The following is a 13,922-nucleotide window of genomic DNA, read 5'->3' as shown; positions in this document are numbered from 1 at the left end:
CAACTCGGGAAGGAGGAGGAGGAGGAGAACTTAACCCCATAGTCACCGGGTCATGCGTCAACCAATAGAAGCCTTGCAACAACTTCAAATTACTTTCAGACACAAATAGAATGCGATCAGAAAATATACATTTTACGCCTTCTCTTGCTGGATATCTAATTCAATGTACAAAACGCGTAGCATCTCTGAGATAAAAACGTCTGTCAACTGAACTACAGTTTCGACTTTTCCCGCATATTCAAAATCAGTGATAAAAGACTAAACGTCATTGCATTTCATCTTAAAAGACAAAACAGGCTGACGTCATCACGTATGCTACACAACACAACTAGGTATGAGGAAAAACGTGCAAACCTCACACAAAAAATCAGACCCGAACCTGCGTTACATTTTACATGCAACAAAAAACACCAAATATTTGTACAGGGTGTTTGGAAAGTAACTGCATGTGCACTTTGACAATTTTTTTGCATCATTTTTTAGTGTTTGTGCTTCATATTGCTTCTAGACTGCTAAATTTATCATTTAAAAATAGTCCGTGCAAAGCAGTAAGTAACCCAAATTTGACACATCTGACTGGGCGACTTTAACCAAAGCTCACTCTATTATCCGACTATCAACATGATACATTGTGACAATATATGAGCAATTTCTTTTTAAATACTGCACAGTAAACAGTGGTTTTATTTTTGCCCAAATGAAGTCTTTGTATGACACTGAGGTCTCTCAAGATCATGGGACTGTCATCCTGCAGGAATTCTCCTCAAGCTGTATGACCTTCAATAAAGATTGTGCGTCTTCACTGGAACTTGAGCTCTCTGTTAAATATATTAGAGGACTAATACACCAACTTATGAACAGAGCATTTTAAAAGAGTAGATGTCAAATTGCAGAGAAGTTCATTTTTGTCCGCATGATCCACTGTTATATACTTACAATACATACATTTTCTCAAAGATCTAAACGTGATCAACAGTTGGGCCAACAAACCTGATTATCAGGATCTTTTGGGGTGTAATGACAATAAGCAAAAACGTCACCTGCTTGGGGCCTTGAGGAGTCTGTAAACAAAGAGTGGTTGGTTGACACTACTATCAAAACGACACGAACATGTAGCATCTTTTTTACGCAATAGCAATTTGTTTTTGAAAATAAGTATAAAATAAACATGAACTTATTTTACACTTATCCTCCATTGGAGCATCTTGTGAGTTCTCATGATTTGTGAGTTTCAAGCAGCCTCGACCGCCAAGGAGGAGGGCTTGTTTTGATTTAAAACAAGAGGGATGTGTCTGTTCTGGAACGAGAGGGAAAAAGAAGGGAAGGGAGGGGGCGGAAGAGAGAGTGAACGAGGGAATGGGGGTAGCAGTTGTGATGAGATCATTTTCTGGGCCTGGGTGAATCAGTTTTACTGTCAGTAAAGCGTTTGTACGTGTGTCGAAGTTCATTAATAAGTCACTGAGAACTATTTCCTGTCGGTTGGAAACAAATATTTGGAATTTTAATCCATTTGTTTGCAAATAAAATAACACACCATGTGCCCCACTACTGACCATGAGGGATTCAATGGTGTTGACATACATAGACTTTAAGTTTCTCAACACGAGGTAATCTTCGAAGGTTTACAAGTCATGTCTTATTACAAAATGCGCCACCTTCTGGTATGAACAAACACTGAATCCAAGGATTTGGACAGCTGCTACAAGGCAATTTAACTATGTATATTTAATTAGAACACGCAACAACAAATTCTCATGTACTCTTGACTAGAATACACTTCATGTAATAAAGAGGAAATCTACAGTTTGTTTTGCAGATTGGGATAACGCACTTGAGTCAAGGTATTGTCTGCATCCCCAGAAACTTTCATTCAAAAAACGCAAAACAGACTACATATTATCCATAAAAGGTTTATTGCCCACAACAATTTCTGTAGGAAAAAGGGGCAGGCAATTTTACAACAAATACTGTGTTGATAACTGACAAAACTATCCTACATTAAAAAAAAAAAAAGGCATGCACATAACACAGAGGCATATAAACAAACTAGAATAAAGTAAAAACGGAAATTGCACAGGATGTTTGAGAGCAGTTAGATAATCTATCAACATATCGTCACCTTCGTAAAACGGCCAAAGTGCCCATAACAAACATGAACCAAATACAATTTAAATAGTACTTCACCTCATTTCATTTGAGAGGTTGACCTGAATGATCTGTATGTAGAATGTCGCAGGTGGCCAACATAAGAGGCCCAAAAAAATAAGTTGCCAAATCTGACCTATGCCATTATTTTAAGAATGTGACAATATAGAATCATAAATTAAAAATGCTCATCTTAAAAAACAAATCCCATACAAGGAAGGTTAAAGAAGAATTTCAATATGGTCTGTCTCTGCGCTCCTGGCGGTGGTCCCTGAAAGAGAGCAACAAAAAGCAACGCTCATTAGCTGGCGTCTCAACAGCTTTCCAGCTCCTACCCAATCACATGGTAAATGGGAGTATTTTGGCTGGTGCTGTACCTCATATCCATCTTGCCACCAGGTGGGCCCATTCCCCTTCCTCTGCCACCCATGGGTGGGCCTCCTCGGCCGGAACCACGGAAACCGCCTCTGTCCATGCCGCCGCGACCCCTGAAGCCGCCGCGATCGCCTCCCCTGAAGCCGCCGCGATCGCCTCCCCAGCCTCCTCGGAAACCTCCGGGGCCACCTGAGGGGCCGCCGCGGTCCATGCCCCTGCCTCCTCGCATTCCCATTCCACCTCTGCCTCGTTCACCTCCAGAAGGAAATGGAGGCCCACCGCCCATGCCCTCAGGCTTGGGAGCTTTGCACTGGTTGCACTCCATCCTCCAGGCAAAGTTTTGGTTCCCACAACCCCTGAAATGCAAGGCACATATTGAAGCAAGAAGTGTTCACACTGCACTAGTGAGCTAAAAGATAGACAAGTACATACGGATTAGGGCACTCCCAGTCCCCAGCCCTCTGTTGCATGTTGCCTCCTGTAGGTCCGCCACGGCCCATGCCGCGTGGGCCACCTCGAGGCATGAATCCGCCGCGATCTCCACCGCGGCCCATCATACCTAACGGGTTATGTGCCACAATTAGAAAAGCCCCCATCAAGCTGAATATGTCAAAAAAAAAAAAAAGCCCTCCAGAAGAGAAGCATTCTACACTTACCTCCACGGCCCATCATGCCATCGCGCATGGGGATCTGGGTTTTACGGCGTGCCATCGATACCTTGAGTTTGCGGCCCTGAAACTCCTTACCTGTAAGTTTGGCAACAAAAATAAGCATCTCCATTTCACACACACGACATGAAAACTAAACACTCTTCTACCATCAAAGTGCTCCACAGCGGCTTTGGCGCAGACAGGCTCCTCGTAAGAGAGGGTGGCATCCCCTTTGGGCTTTCCCGAATCCTTGTCAGTGTAGATGTTAATGGCAAGTTGACCGAGCCTGCGATTGAACTGGAGGAAAAAAAAGAGTGGTCAGCTTCCAACCGTTTGGTTCCCACAATCTTCCAGCGCTATTCATACTCTGATTGGTCCGACGTGCTTAAAGAATTCAGCCATCTCGTCAATGTTGGCCTTCTCAGTCAAGCCAGTGATGTAGATGGCACAGTTCTCTGATTCGTCTTGCTCCTCAGGTCGTCCTAAAGAGAAACGGTTTCATTTTATAAAGATTTAACAGCAAATAAATGATTGGTATGCTCAAACTGAACTCACCCATCTCACGCTCTTCGCCGCCCATGTGTCCTATGGTCCGGTGAGTGGGGGGCAAAAGAAATAAGACAGTGAGGGGAGGGGGGGAAATAGTCAGTGCATCCTTCTCAAATCACGTATACAACACTTGAGGAGTGCTACAAAACAGAGTTTAGACTTCATTACACACTGAGGGGCCACGTTAAACCATCATAGCGTACACACGATTGAAAACGTAAAATACCTCAGACCGCAATGAACAATAATTTTGTGTTCTGTGAAAAGCCTCTTAGACCAGTAAGTAAACGCTCCCCAAAAGACCAAAAGTAACATTTGAGATAGATTGTATTTTTTAAAGTCAACCCAGTCATGAGCGGCATTTTTTTCCATTACCCTTTGGAAATTTGGTCACGCAATAAGCAATGGTTGAATTTCACCAAAAAACCCTCTGAAATTGGTCTCAGGCACTGAAAAAATTCCCCCCAATTAGGACGTGTTCATAAAATTGACATTGCATACCACAATAGCAAAATGAATACTCAAAACATAGTTGGAAGTTATTAAGGCTTGTAAAGGACTAACCAGTGTAATTCTCGTTAACTTACCACCAGGCTTACTGAAGCCACCTCTGTCTCCAGCGCTGCTATGGGGGAATAAATGAAGATATGAAGGCCATTTCCCTTTTACAGCCACATCCCATGGCTCGAGCAAAGTGGCTTGATTGAGGGAGTCAAAAAAACATTCTAGCGTGGCTAACAGCAAGTAAAAGCCCCTACTGTTGTTATACACAATGTGGGATCATGTGTTAACTTATTACTAGTAACTTAGTGATAACAGTTGTGTATAGAATCTCGAAAAGAATGTGACAGAAGTTAAACATTTGTAAAATGATTTCAGATGCATTGACAAATATACAATTGCTTTTAACATTATGGTCTAGATGTTACAGATGATCCAGATATAAAAAAACAAACAAAAAAAACATTAAGATGCATCTGGAAGTTTACATTAACCACTGCATACATTTAAAGTAAATTAAATAATGTAACATAGCCAAAAATGTAAACAGTACACATTTTACACGAATAACCAGTGGTTTTTAACACTTGTTCATGTATTAAAAACAAGACAAAATAAAAACACCCATCATGCTCAGAAACACCACCATCCTCTGTTGTTGGCAAATAAGGCAGACCCCCAATCTGTTTAAGATCCCTCCTGTGGGGCTTAAGTTGGCGCCTCTGCACTGAGTACAGATACTTTCTAGAGAAAAGATGCTTTTAAATGGCTCTGTTACCTGTACGGTATAAACGTGACAAAGCATGTTAAAAAGTTCTCAATTTGATCAAAACAGTTGAATTCCAAAAACACAAAACACAGTTTTAAACATTTCAAAAATGACATTGTGACCACCCCCCCTCATACCCCTGTGCAATTCTAAAATTCTTAACTGAAATATTTACATCTACACCCTGTTTATAGCATTTCTGCAGAATTGCCAACTTATCACATGCCAAATTCACTCAAATCTGCCTTTACCAAGAAATAAGCAGTACTGTATGCTGCATTATGTCATATTTGAACAACTTTTCATGAACGGCGGCATTTTGATGATTTAGGATATGGGAACCCTTAAACATTAAAGCGCATTCATGTTTGCCCTACGAATAATTACACACATCTGAAAGTGCCTTTCTGTTCAGCCCATCCCCAAAATCCCGTCACAAAAAACAAAACTTGGCATTGTACCTCAGTGACCTCTTCACCTGCACTTTAAAAAAAAAAAAAAAGCGCCTGCTTTCAAACATTAAGAACCTACTCATCGGTGACACACATTAAAGAAACTTAAGTCAGAAATATCCCACTGTGGTTAGTTTTGTGTTATATGGCTTGGGGGAAACCAGCTAACACGCACACGTGATGCATATCAAAAGGCACCAAATATGAAATGGGCCAATGTGTGCAGAGGGCTAAAACAAAGTAGCATGTGACCCACCTCCCTAATTTTTGGAGACTTCATTCTCTCCAATATCAAATCACTCATGACCACACAAGTAGCATGTGACCCTGCTTCCCTACTTTTTGGAGACTTCTTTCTCTCTAATATCAAATCACTCATGACCACACAAGTATATTTTCTTGTTGATAATACCATCACTCATAAAGAGAGTGCATTTGTAGGATGTATTCAAACATATTGATTCCCGGTGTAATTGAGTGATTAAAAAAAAAAAAAAAGGACAAAACTGGGAGGACCTTTTCAGTACCAGTAAAATGTGCATTACGTTTGTTTTTGTGTCCACACCATCACTTAAATACAGTACTGGTTTGGGATACATTTACAGGTAAACCCACCAAATAAAAACTGTTAGCCACAGATATAACTTGAAACAAAATTTACGGAGAAAACCAAGAATGTTTCCCCACTCATTTGACCTGCCTTTAGGTACACATACATGTTTTTCGGAACCTAGAGCAACACCTTTACCCTTGTTCAATTGCCTTTCCGTTGTTGGTGATAATTAGCCACACTGAATGCTGTTGAAAAATACTTTAAAAAAAAAACAAAAAAAAAACATGCTGGTTTATGCGAAGGGCAAACAATTTAGTTGGGAATATTGTTTAGGGACAACCTTGATGTACTAAAAAAAAAACAACAACACCCAAGCAAGCTGGTTTAAGCGAAGGGCAAACAATTTAGTTGGGAATATTGTTTAGTGACAACCTTGATGAACATCAGTCCGAATTTACTGAAGTCAAGTAACCATTTGCAAGACCCATTCACTCCAACCTGATGTGCCGTAAACGACAAACTTATCTAAAAACAGTACAACATGAAGGTCCCTCACGCCGCTATCTATACAGTATACCAGTGAAAGTGAATTGTGAAAGTTTGAGGTGCATTAAAATCCAATGAATTGAGCGCTAGTTGAATCAACTGTAGACAAGACGCTTTAATCCTTTTTTTGTCTAGCAATTATAATTGAAGTCTGATTTGCGATAAACCTTTGCTATTTAAATCATTCAGCTGTAACCTTTAGAGATGTTCCCTTCCTATATTATGCACAGGCCCCAATAAATCGATTGAATGAATATAAAATGTTCACTTACCAAAGGCAATTTAGTGACAGAGCTGAGAAAAACAACGGTGCAAATGTCTTAAACTCAAAATGGAAAAATCCCTCTGGTCATCATCAGCTTCAGAATTTTTGGCTTATTTTCCTCAGCCCTGCCCTAAGTAGCCATAGCACTTGCAGAGTCAAAATACAGAGTCAGCCACATGCTCAAGAAAGACACTTACCCCATGCCACGACCCATGCCGCCACGGCCACGATGCATCATTCCTCCTCTGTCAAAACCGTCACGGCTCCTGCCCTCTGAGTACCTTGAAGACTCTGAGTATCCAGAGCCTCCTCCCTGGCCATCCTGCCTGTAATTATCTGGAAACAATGACAACTCCATCAAAATATGAATGTAAATAGCGCAGTAGTAAAACAGGAAGTAAGCTTACTGTAATGGCTGGACTGATAGCTGGGCGGTCCACCTTGTTGGCCATACTGGCTGGCTGGGGGCTGCCCATAGGAACCAGCAGCCTGGGGTGGATAGGAAGGGGGAGGCTGCTGTTGGCTTTGCTGCTGGTACCCACCCTGAGGTTGGCTGTAGCTGGTCTGCTGGGCTTGGTATCCAGACTGCTGCTGGCCATATCCTGTCTGTTGGGAGTAGCTACTTTGGCTGTAACCAGTAGGCTGGCTGTTCGCACTGTAGCTAAGGAGAGGGGGAAAATGCATTATAATAATAATAATTAAAAAAAAAAAGCTTTACTAAATTTGTGTTAAAGATTTCATGTAAATGGCCACACACCTCTGCGGTGCAGCAGGAGCTGTCTGCTGACCATAAGCAGGATATGCAGGCTGAGCAGTATAACCGGGCTGAGACCCATAAGACTGGGATGGGGCTGGAGCAGCAGCGGCTGCAGCAGCAGCAGGAGCGCCATCATAAGCCTGAGCGCCATAAGCCTGGGAGGCTTGAGTGTAACTGTGAGCTGTCGACTGGGCAGCGGGATAGCCAGCTGAGGAGCAAATAAGACATTTTCCCCCTCAATTAGCCCATGAGCGAATCACATCAAAGAATTTGACATTTGGTAATCCACTGATTCCATCTAGAATCCAATCAAAAACTTCTCTGATCACATACCTTGAGCTGCCTGGCCATAGGAGGAGCTGTACTGTTGCGGCGGCTGCTGTTGAGCATAACTCCCGGCAGCGGGGGTTGCCTGGGTGTACGAATTGTCAACAGCAGCAGCAGCAGGCTGGGCATATGATCCATAACTTTGCTGGCCATAACTCTGCTGTCAAATTAAAAGCAAAATTAAATTACTGTGGAATCATAGACAGACATTTGGACCTATTAAATGACAATATTGGTGTATCATAATTATACACCTTTACCAATAAATCCTGTTACATGACTAGATTATCACTTGCTACATTACTTTAATTTGAGATTGGTTTAGTCTAATTTCCCCCCAATGTTCTGTATCATAACGCATGTTTTAACTTTGTTGTTTTTGTTTATGCTTGTGAATATTGCATTAAATTCTCTCAGGGGATGAACAACCGATCAATAAATAATCATCACTTACCTGGGCAGATTGTCCATAACCTTGCGAAGCCGGAGCAGCATAGGAAGCATACCTGCAAAGAAGGCAAATTCAAGTTATTTGTTATTGCTGTATTCAAATCATATGTTAGCCAGGTCAAATTTCTGTTTTCTTTTGTTTATGTCTTTACATGATTATTGTAATATTATAATTAGTACTGTTGTAATGTAGATTGTGTGCTTGGCATTGAAACCTTGGTTGTAATCGAGACGGGATTAGATAAACAGAACTGCTTCAACCAGATTACCTTTTCAACAAATCATGTAAAACAAAATGTGAGATGAAGTTGTAATAAATGTGTTGTACTTGCCGAAATGAACTGAATCAAATTAAATACTCGTGAAGGATATGTGATCGCTTAACAATGAAGATACACAGAATATTAATTTCATGCAGTTCGTTGAATACTTACCCCGGCTGAGAACTGGACTGGCTGTAGGAGCTGTAATCTGTTGTACGGGGCATGGAAAAAAAATACAATGTTAAGATTTGAAACCTTTTACTCGGCCGATGCTAATGTTAGTGCTAACACCACGTTCAACCGGCCCGCGGTTTAAGCGCCATTCAACCGAGACCATGAATGGCGAGGCTTCAACGATCGTACAGCTAACTGCAAATTATGATTCCTAATATCAAAAAGGCGATGGAAAGCGAGAAAAGCTCGTCAAAATGAAAAGGAACTGTGCAGCGGGATGGGGACGAATGGCGAAGTACGTCGAATCACATTAGGCCTTGTGCCAGGCGCCAATTCACGACAATGGATCTTTGCTTCAGTAGAGCTAAAACAATGCAATTCTCAGACGCCTGGCAATACTTAAGTAAAACACTCACGCATTGATATATGATTCAATATTACGGACTCTATATAACGCAAATCTTCCCAAATCTACACTTACCAGGAGCCGACATTTTGTGTGTCTTGTAAGAGACGACCGGACAAAGTTGATTGTTGGAGAGACGCCTTTGAGTGCGCAACAACCAGGAAATATCGCGAGATAACAGACTCATCTTTTCAAATAACGCGATACTTGGTTTGACTTACTAACACAACTACTTCTACAGTGACTTTCGAAAGTCTTTTTCGTATATGACGATAACAGTGGTCGTGAGCTTTATTTTAGGTATTTGTACGAAAATATGAAATCGCAATTCGTAACAGCGTTCATTCCCCCGGCTCCTTGTTACCAAGGGGTTAAGACCTAACAACAACACAGTTAATTTCTTCATTTTCAGTTATATCAAGCAGACGTAGGACATAAACAAAAGAACAGCAGAAGAATCACACAGGTCAACAAATGTTTACAGTTTTTAAAATCATTTTAAAATATTTCTAGATATTCTGATATTTTTTGGGACTGTTTTCAAATATGACCGTGTTTTTTCTGGCACATTCAGGTTATAATAATAAGACAAGGCAATAAATAAACAAACAAATAAAAGTAAATATTAAACTCTCGTTACTAGAGAATTTTGAATATTGAATGATGTCAAATGATATCGAATGGCACTACAACGAACAAGAATTATCTGAAAATGTTGAAGTTGAAATGTTTTTTATCAGTCCAAAAATCTAGAAACTAGAGGAGAAAAAGGAAAAAAAGTTGTAAATTTGGAATCTTTTGTGGAAATTGTATGAGTAAACCTGAAAGTCTCAGTATGTCCAACAGGTGGCAGTGTCACGCTCCGTGAACTGGTAGCGAAGAAAAGCGTGTATGACGTCACACGGAAGTACACAACCAGTACACGAAGCTTTCAAATCGCAGTGTTAGTGGATGTTTTGGAGCATATTTTTTGACATCTCATCAACGTATGGAGACTGTACAAGAACAAACGACAATATTCCTGCCAATAATAGTTAATTATTACACAGAGTGCAGATTTTCTGCGATCAAAATAGACGTAATCTATGGCCACTTCACTCCAGACTAATATACCAAAGTAGCGCAAGAAAAAGAAGAAGAGTAAGAAAGATCAAGTCATTTAAGTCATGCGTTTTCGTGTATTTTCAGTATGGCTCGGATCAGATCGTCCAGGATTCTTTCTAGGGACAACCCTGCTGATAGCCCTCATCTTGATGGTGTACGCTGCAGGTCCCCAAGCCAGTCTCAGTTTAGGTCCAGGTGGAGAATTTCCACGTTTCAGAGGTATCAATTAATAAAGGGAATAGTTACGGTTTGACTGTAAACAACACTTGAATTACTTTTATTTTTCCAATTATTCTGCCTCATAGACGTGTTCCTGTACGCCCTCAATCATGATGATTCGCCCGCCTTGCTTGTCAGCGTTGTGTTGCTGCTGCTGTTGGGGCCACGTCAGGAGCGTCACTGGGGCACAGTCGCCTACCTAGCCCTTTCCGTTCTGACAATGACTGTATTACCTCTTATTTACACGTTGGTCATCTTTGTCTTCAGTCTCGAGGCCAGCCGATTCTGTGGCTATGCTGCCATTCATCTGGCATTGTTAACAGCCCAGTGCCGTCACGTATCAAATAGGCGACTACAAGGCTGTTTGCCAGTTTGGATTCTGCCCTGGTTGCTGCTGCTGCTTTTTCTGATCATGCTACCTGGCTCACCTGCCCTGCTTCATTTCTGTGCCATATGCATCGGTCATAATTGTATCCTTTTTTAAAATATCATGTAATTTGTAAATATTTCAGTGTGGTGGCAGTAGTGGTTAGCATTATCATTGTGTGATTGTGAGTGTCAAATGTCAATGGGGCTTCCGATTGTTTTAAATACTTTTTCTGTTCTTTGCCACTGATGTACAGTCTTAGTAGAAAACTATTGCTTGATCATACTGTGAGTGAGGAAAAATAATTACAATGAAATCTTGAAGGTACTTTGGAAATTTCAGATTCTTCTTGTGATACTTAATGAACCTTTCAGATAATCACAGCTTCATTGAAATGCTACAGGAGCTGGAGAAAGCCAATTTCCTGACCTTCATTCCCTCTTCAGCGTATATTCCCACATTGTGCAGACTAAGATTGCCAACCTACAGCTCCTCGCAGATGTACAAGTTATCTTGTTTCCACCCATTCCATTTAATAATCACACTCTCTTTAACTGTATTTAAAATCATTTTACTATACCCTCTCAATGTTCCAGGTCGCAATCTCAATTTATGCATGACAATCATGCACCCCCTTCCATGAGGGACCCCTTAACATTGAACCACCATCCGTGGGAGGAGCCACTGTCTGTCTGGAGGCCAGAGTCCGAAGCAGAGGTTTTGGAAGAACACATGCTGAGGGCCGGAATACTTGCCTCCTTACAGAATGCCCCAGAGGAAGTGGATCAAAAAGTAGAAGTGCCAAAATCATCTGTTTCTGCACTGAGGTCAGTACCTAAACAAATTTCCCGAATTGTACATTTCATGTACATGCCAGATTTTGATTTGGCGGGATAATGACAATTGACAACAATGTTTCCCCCTAGACTCCAGCAGCTGGAGAAGATGGGCTTCCCCACAGAAAAAGCAGTAGTGGCACTTGCAGCCTCAAAACAGCTAGATGACGTGATTTCCTTACTCGTAGATGACAGCATTGGAGAGCAGGCTGTGGTCATCGCAAAGGGGAAAAAGACCACCCCACCCAAAGGCCCCGAGATGACTAAACACTGACATGAAACCTGGAAAAACTGTTGGCCTTTATACTCCAAACCGGACTGTTACTTAGATTTTTGCAGAACTTGAACATTACATTTTTATTTGTTGTGAAATTAATTCATATTGAACATGATTTCAGAGTTGGGCTGGGAATTTGAGATTTCCTTTATGCAGTGCACTATGGGGTTAGGGTTAGAATTATATATATATATATATTTATAGCTGTTATGTTCATCTTTAGACTACAAACTAGTTAGTTCATTAATTTCTAGACCCAAATGTCCAATATTTAAACAGTGAACATCATTTTATTACAGCGATCATCAGGAGACAGGATTATATTAACACATTTGCAAGAAATAAAAATTCAAAAGAAGAAGTTGTTATACGACGGCATACAAAACAAACTACGATTGACAATTTTAAATACGTTCACAATAAGCTTGATTTACGGTGAAAAATAAAACAAGTCTTCGGACAGCACCAACATAACAGTGGTTCCAGTTTTGCTTTTTCCTGTGTTGATTTCTTTTCTAAATGATTTTCAGAGTGAAATAAAATCCACTGGATTATAGGATATGCAACAAATGTAAATATGTCGTGATATATTTTCTCACTTTTTCAGTGTGTATTTTACTTGGAAAACACATCATGCTCACATATAGCAACACATCTCAGTTATAGTAGTGATGACATCAAACTGAGTTTAACAATATAAGAGATACAACAAAATGAATAATAGAGGTTTGTCTGTGTAGTTCAGGAAATCGTACATGCTCATAAAATCTCATGGCATCGCTGTTCAAATTGAAAACGAATTACAAACTCGAGTCCAGTCTTTACTGTTACATCTCCACAAATGGATGAAGCTAAATGACCCTTATTGCCAAGATTTGTGGCCCGAGGAGCACCACGAGTAATTCAGAGCTTCCTTTTGTCAAACATGTGAGACCCTGCAGCTGGAAGTGGCTATGGTGATAACTTAAGGGTTGTCAAACGAGTTGTCACGGGTGCAGGAGGACATGGTGGAGTATCATAAACATATCCCTGAGGTGTCCCCCAACCTAAATTTGACAGGAAAGCCCTCTCAATTAGGTGTTGAGTGCCGATGCGATCTATAGGAAGGGAAGCCAAACCAGCCTGCGGTCCTCAAGGAATGGGGGGTGGGGGCTACTTCCCTCGAACCTTGGTGTCGAAGGACAGAGGAGAAGCAGGTCGATACGGAAGCGCACCTGCCCGCTTATCTCGGTAGAAACTAGGGGAGGCTGTGCCAAATGGTCCATCCCCAGAGCCTAGATCAGGTTCTGTTGAAGAAAGACAGCAGTTGGAACAGGGCCTCCCTGCCCAGCACTGTGTTTGACCACGTGCACACTGTCGTCTTCATCTCGCAATTGTTTTTTTTAAACTGGAATTATCTTAAACATGCCATCATTTTGATCAGTCACACATTTTTACAGTCTGTTTGGCGCTACAACTTGCAACAAAGTGTGTGTCCGGTGAGTGGGCTGCAACAACACAACATTCAGTACACAACAGACCAGAGGTTAATGCCGTTATTCTTAACATAATTTGTGTTTGTGTATTTGAAAATGCACAAATGTGTTTTTGTGTTGTTCTTAACCAGTTGTGTTCTGAAAAAAAAGGTTTTGGGAAACAATTTGGACAGAAACAAAAAGCATGGATGTATATTAGAGTTTAAGATTGTCTATAATAGTGATTTAATTCAGAAGGACACTGAAGTTATGTTTCAGCAAAGGGTCAAAGGTTGATGAAGCTGTAGTTCACAACTTCATCACTAGGAGGCGCAATTACACTACACTTGAATTGTGCTTTCATCCAAATGCATAACGGAATGTATGACAAAGAGGGATAGTGGTTTTCTGTGACCAAGCCTTTCAAGTTATTGACAATGTCAAAACTAACAAAATTTCATTTGAAGGGAAAAAAAAAACATT

At 40.9% G+C, this 13,922-nt stretch overlaps 3 protein-coding genes across 11 annotated transcripts in view; 1 reads left to right on the top strand and 2 right to left on the bottom strand.

Moving 5' to 3' along the window:
* Window positions 1-1,892: 1,892 nt before the first annotated feature.
* On the bottom strand, window positions 1,893-9,370 carry ewsr1b (EWS RNA-binding protein 1b). Of its 6 annotated transcripts, none has more exons than XM_037259645.1 (15): window positions 9,258-9,370; window positions 8,774-8,810; window positions 8,344-8,395; window positions 7,896-8,049; window positions 7,563-7,770; window positions 7,213-7,460; window positions 7,003-7,141; window positions 4,307-4,344; window positions 3,726-3,755; window positions 3,537-3,652; window positions 3,338-3,467; window positions 3,177-3,266; window positions 2,953-3,079; window positions 2,523-2,876; window positions 1,893-2,416 (listed from the first exon to the last, which is right to left on the bottom strand). In XM_037259645.1, the coding sequence occupies exons 1-15, from the start codon at window positions 9,367-9,369 to the stop codon at window positions 2,380-2,382; spliced, it is 1,872 nt and encodes a 623-aa protein (XP_037115540.1). In that variant the 5' UTR covers window position 9,370; the 3' UTR covers window positions 1,893-2,379. The 6 variants fall into 6 exon arrangements, with proteins under 6 accessions (XP_037115540.1, XP_037115539.1, XP_037115543.1 ...); XM_037259644.1 differs by having other exon boundaries at window positions 7,213-7,466; window positions 7,896-8,046; XM_037259648.1 differs by having other exon boundaries at window positions 4,307-4,341; window positions 7,213-7,466; window positions 7,896-8,046.
* A 696-nt stretch (window positions 9,371-10,066) lies between these two features.
* rhbdd3 (rhomboid domain containing 3) lies at window positions 10,067-12,455 on the top strand. Of its 2 annotated transcripts, none has more exons than XM_037258430.1 (5): window positions 10,067-10,505; window positions 10,592-10,975; window positions 11,247-11,373; window positions 11,469-11,699; window positions 11,799-12,455. In XM_037258430.1, exons 1-5 carry the CDS (start codon window positions 10,349-10,351, stop codon window positions 11,980-11,982), a joined length of 1,083 nt encoding a protein of 360 aa, XP_037114325.1. In that variant the 5' UTR covers window positions 10,067-10,348; the 3' UTR covers window positions 11,983-12,455. The 2 variants fall into 2 exon arrangements, with proteins under 2 accessions (XP_037114325.1, XP_037114324.1); XM_037258429.1 differs by having other exon boundaries at window positions 11,463-11,699.
* emid1 (EMI domain containing 1) overlaps window positions 12,256-13,922 on the bottom strand; it is a 39,599-nt gene continuing 37,932 nt past the window's right edge. For all 3 annotated transcript variants that reach the window (XM_037258422.1, XM_037258424.1, XM_037258423.1), the window contains one exon: window positions 12,256-13,271. In XM_037258422.1, the coding sequence (XP_037114317.1) occupies window positions 13,138-13,271 (134 nt within the window). In that variant the 3' untranslated portion in view covers window positions 12,256-13,137. The remainder of the gene's footprint in view (window positions 13,272-13,922) is intronic.

Source organism: Syngnathus acus, chromosome 9 (genome assembly GCF_901709675.1).
Source record: "Syngnathus acus chromosome 9, fSynAcu1.2, whole genome shotgun sequence".
Classification (NCBI taxonomy): Eukaryota; Metazoa; Chordata; class Actinopteri; order Syngnathiformes; family Syngnathidae; genus Syngnathus; species Syngnathus acus.
The sequence above is the reverse complement of the archived record's forward strand: the minus strand, read 5'-3'. Positions and strand labels throughout refer to the sequence as shown.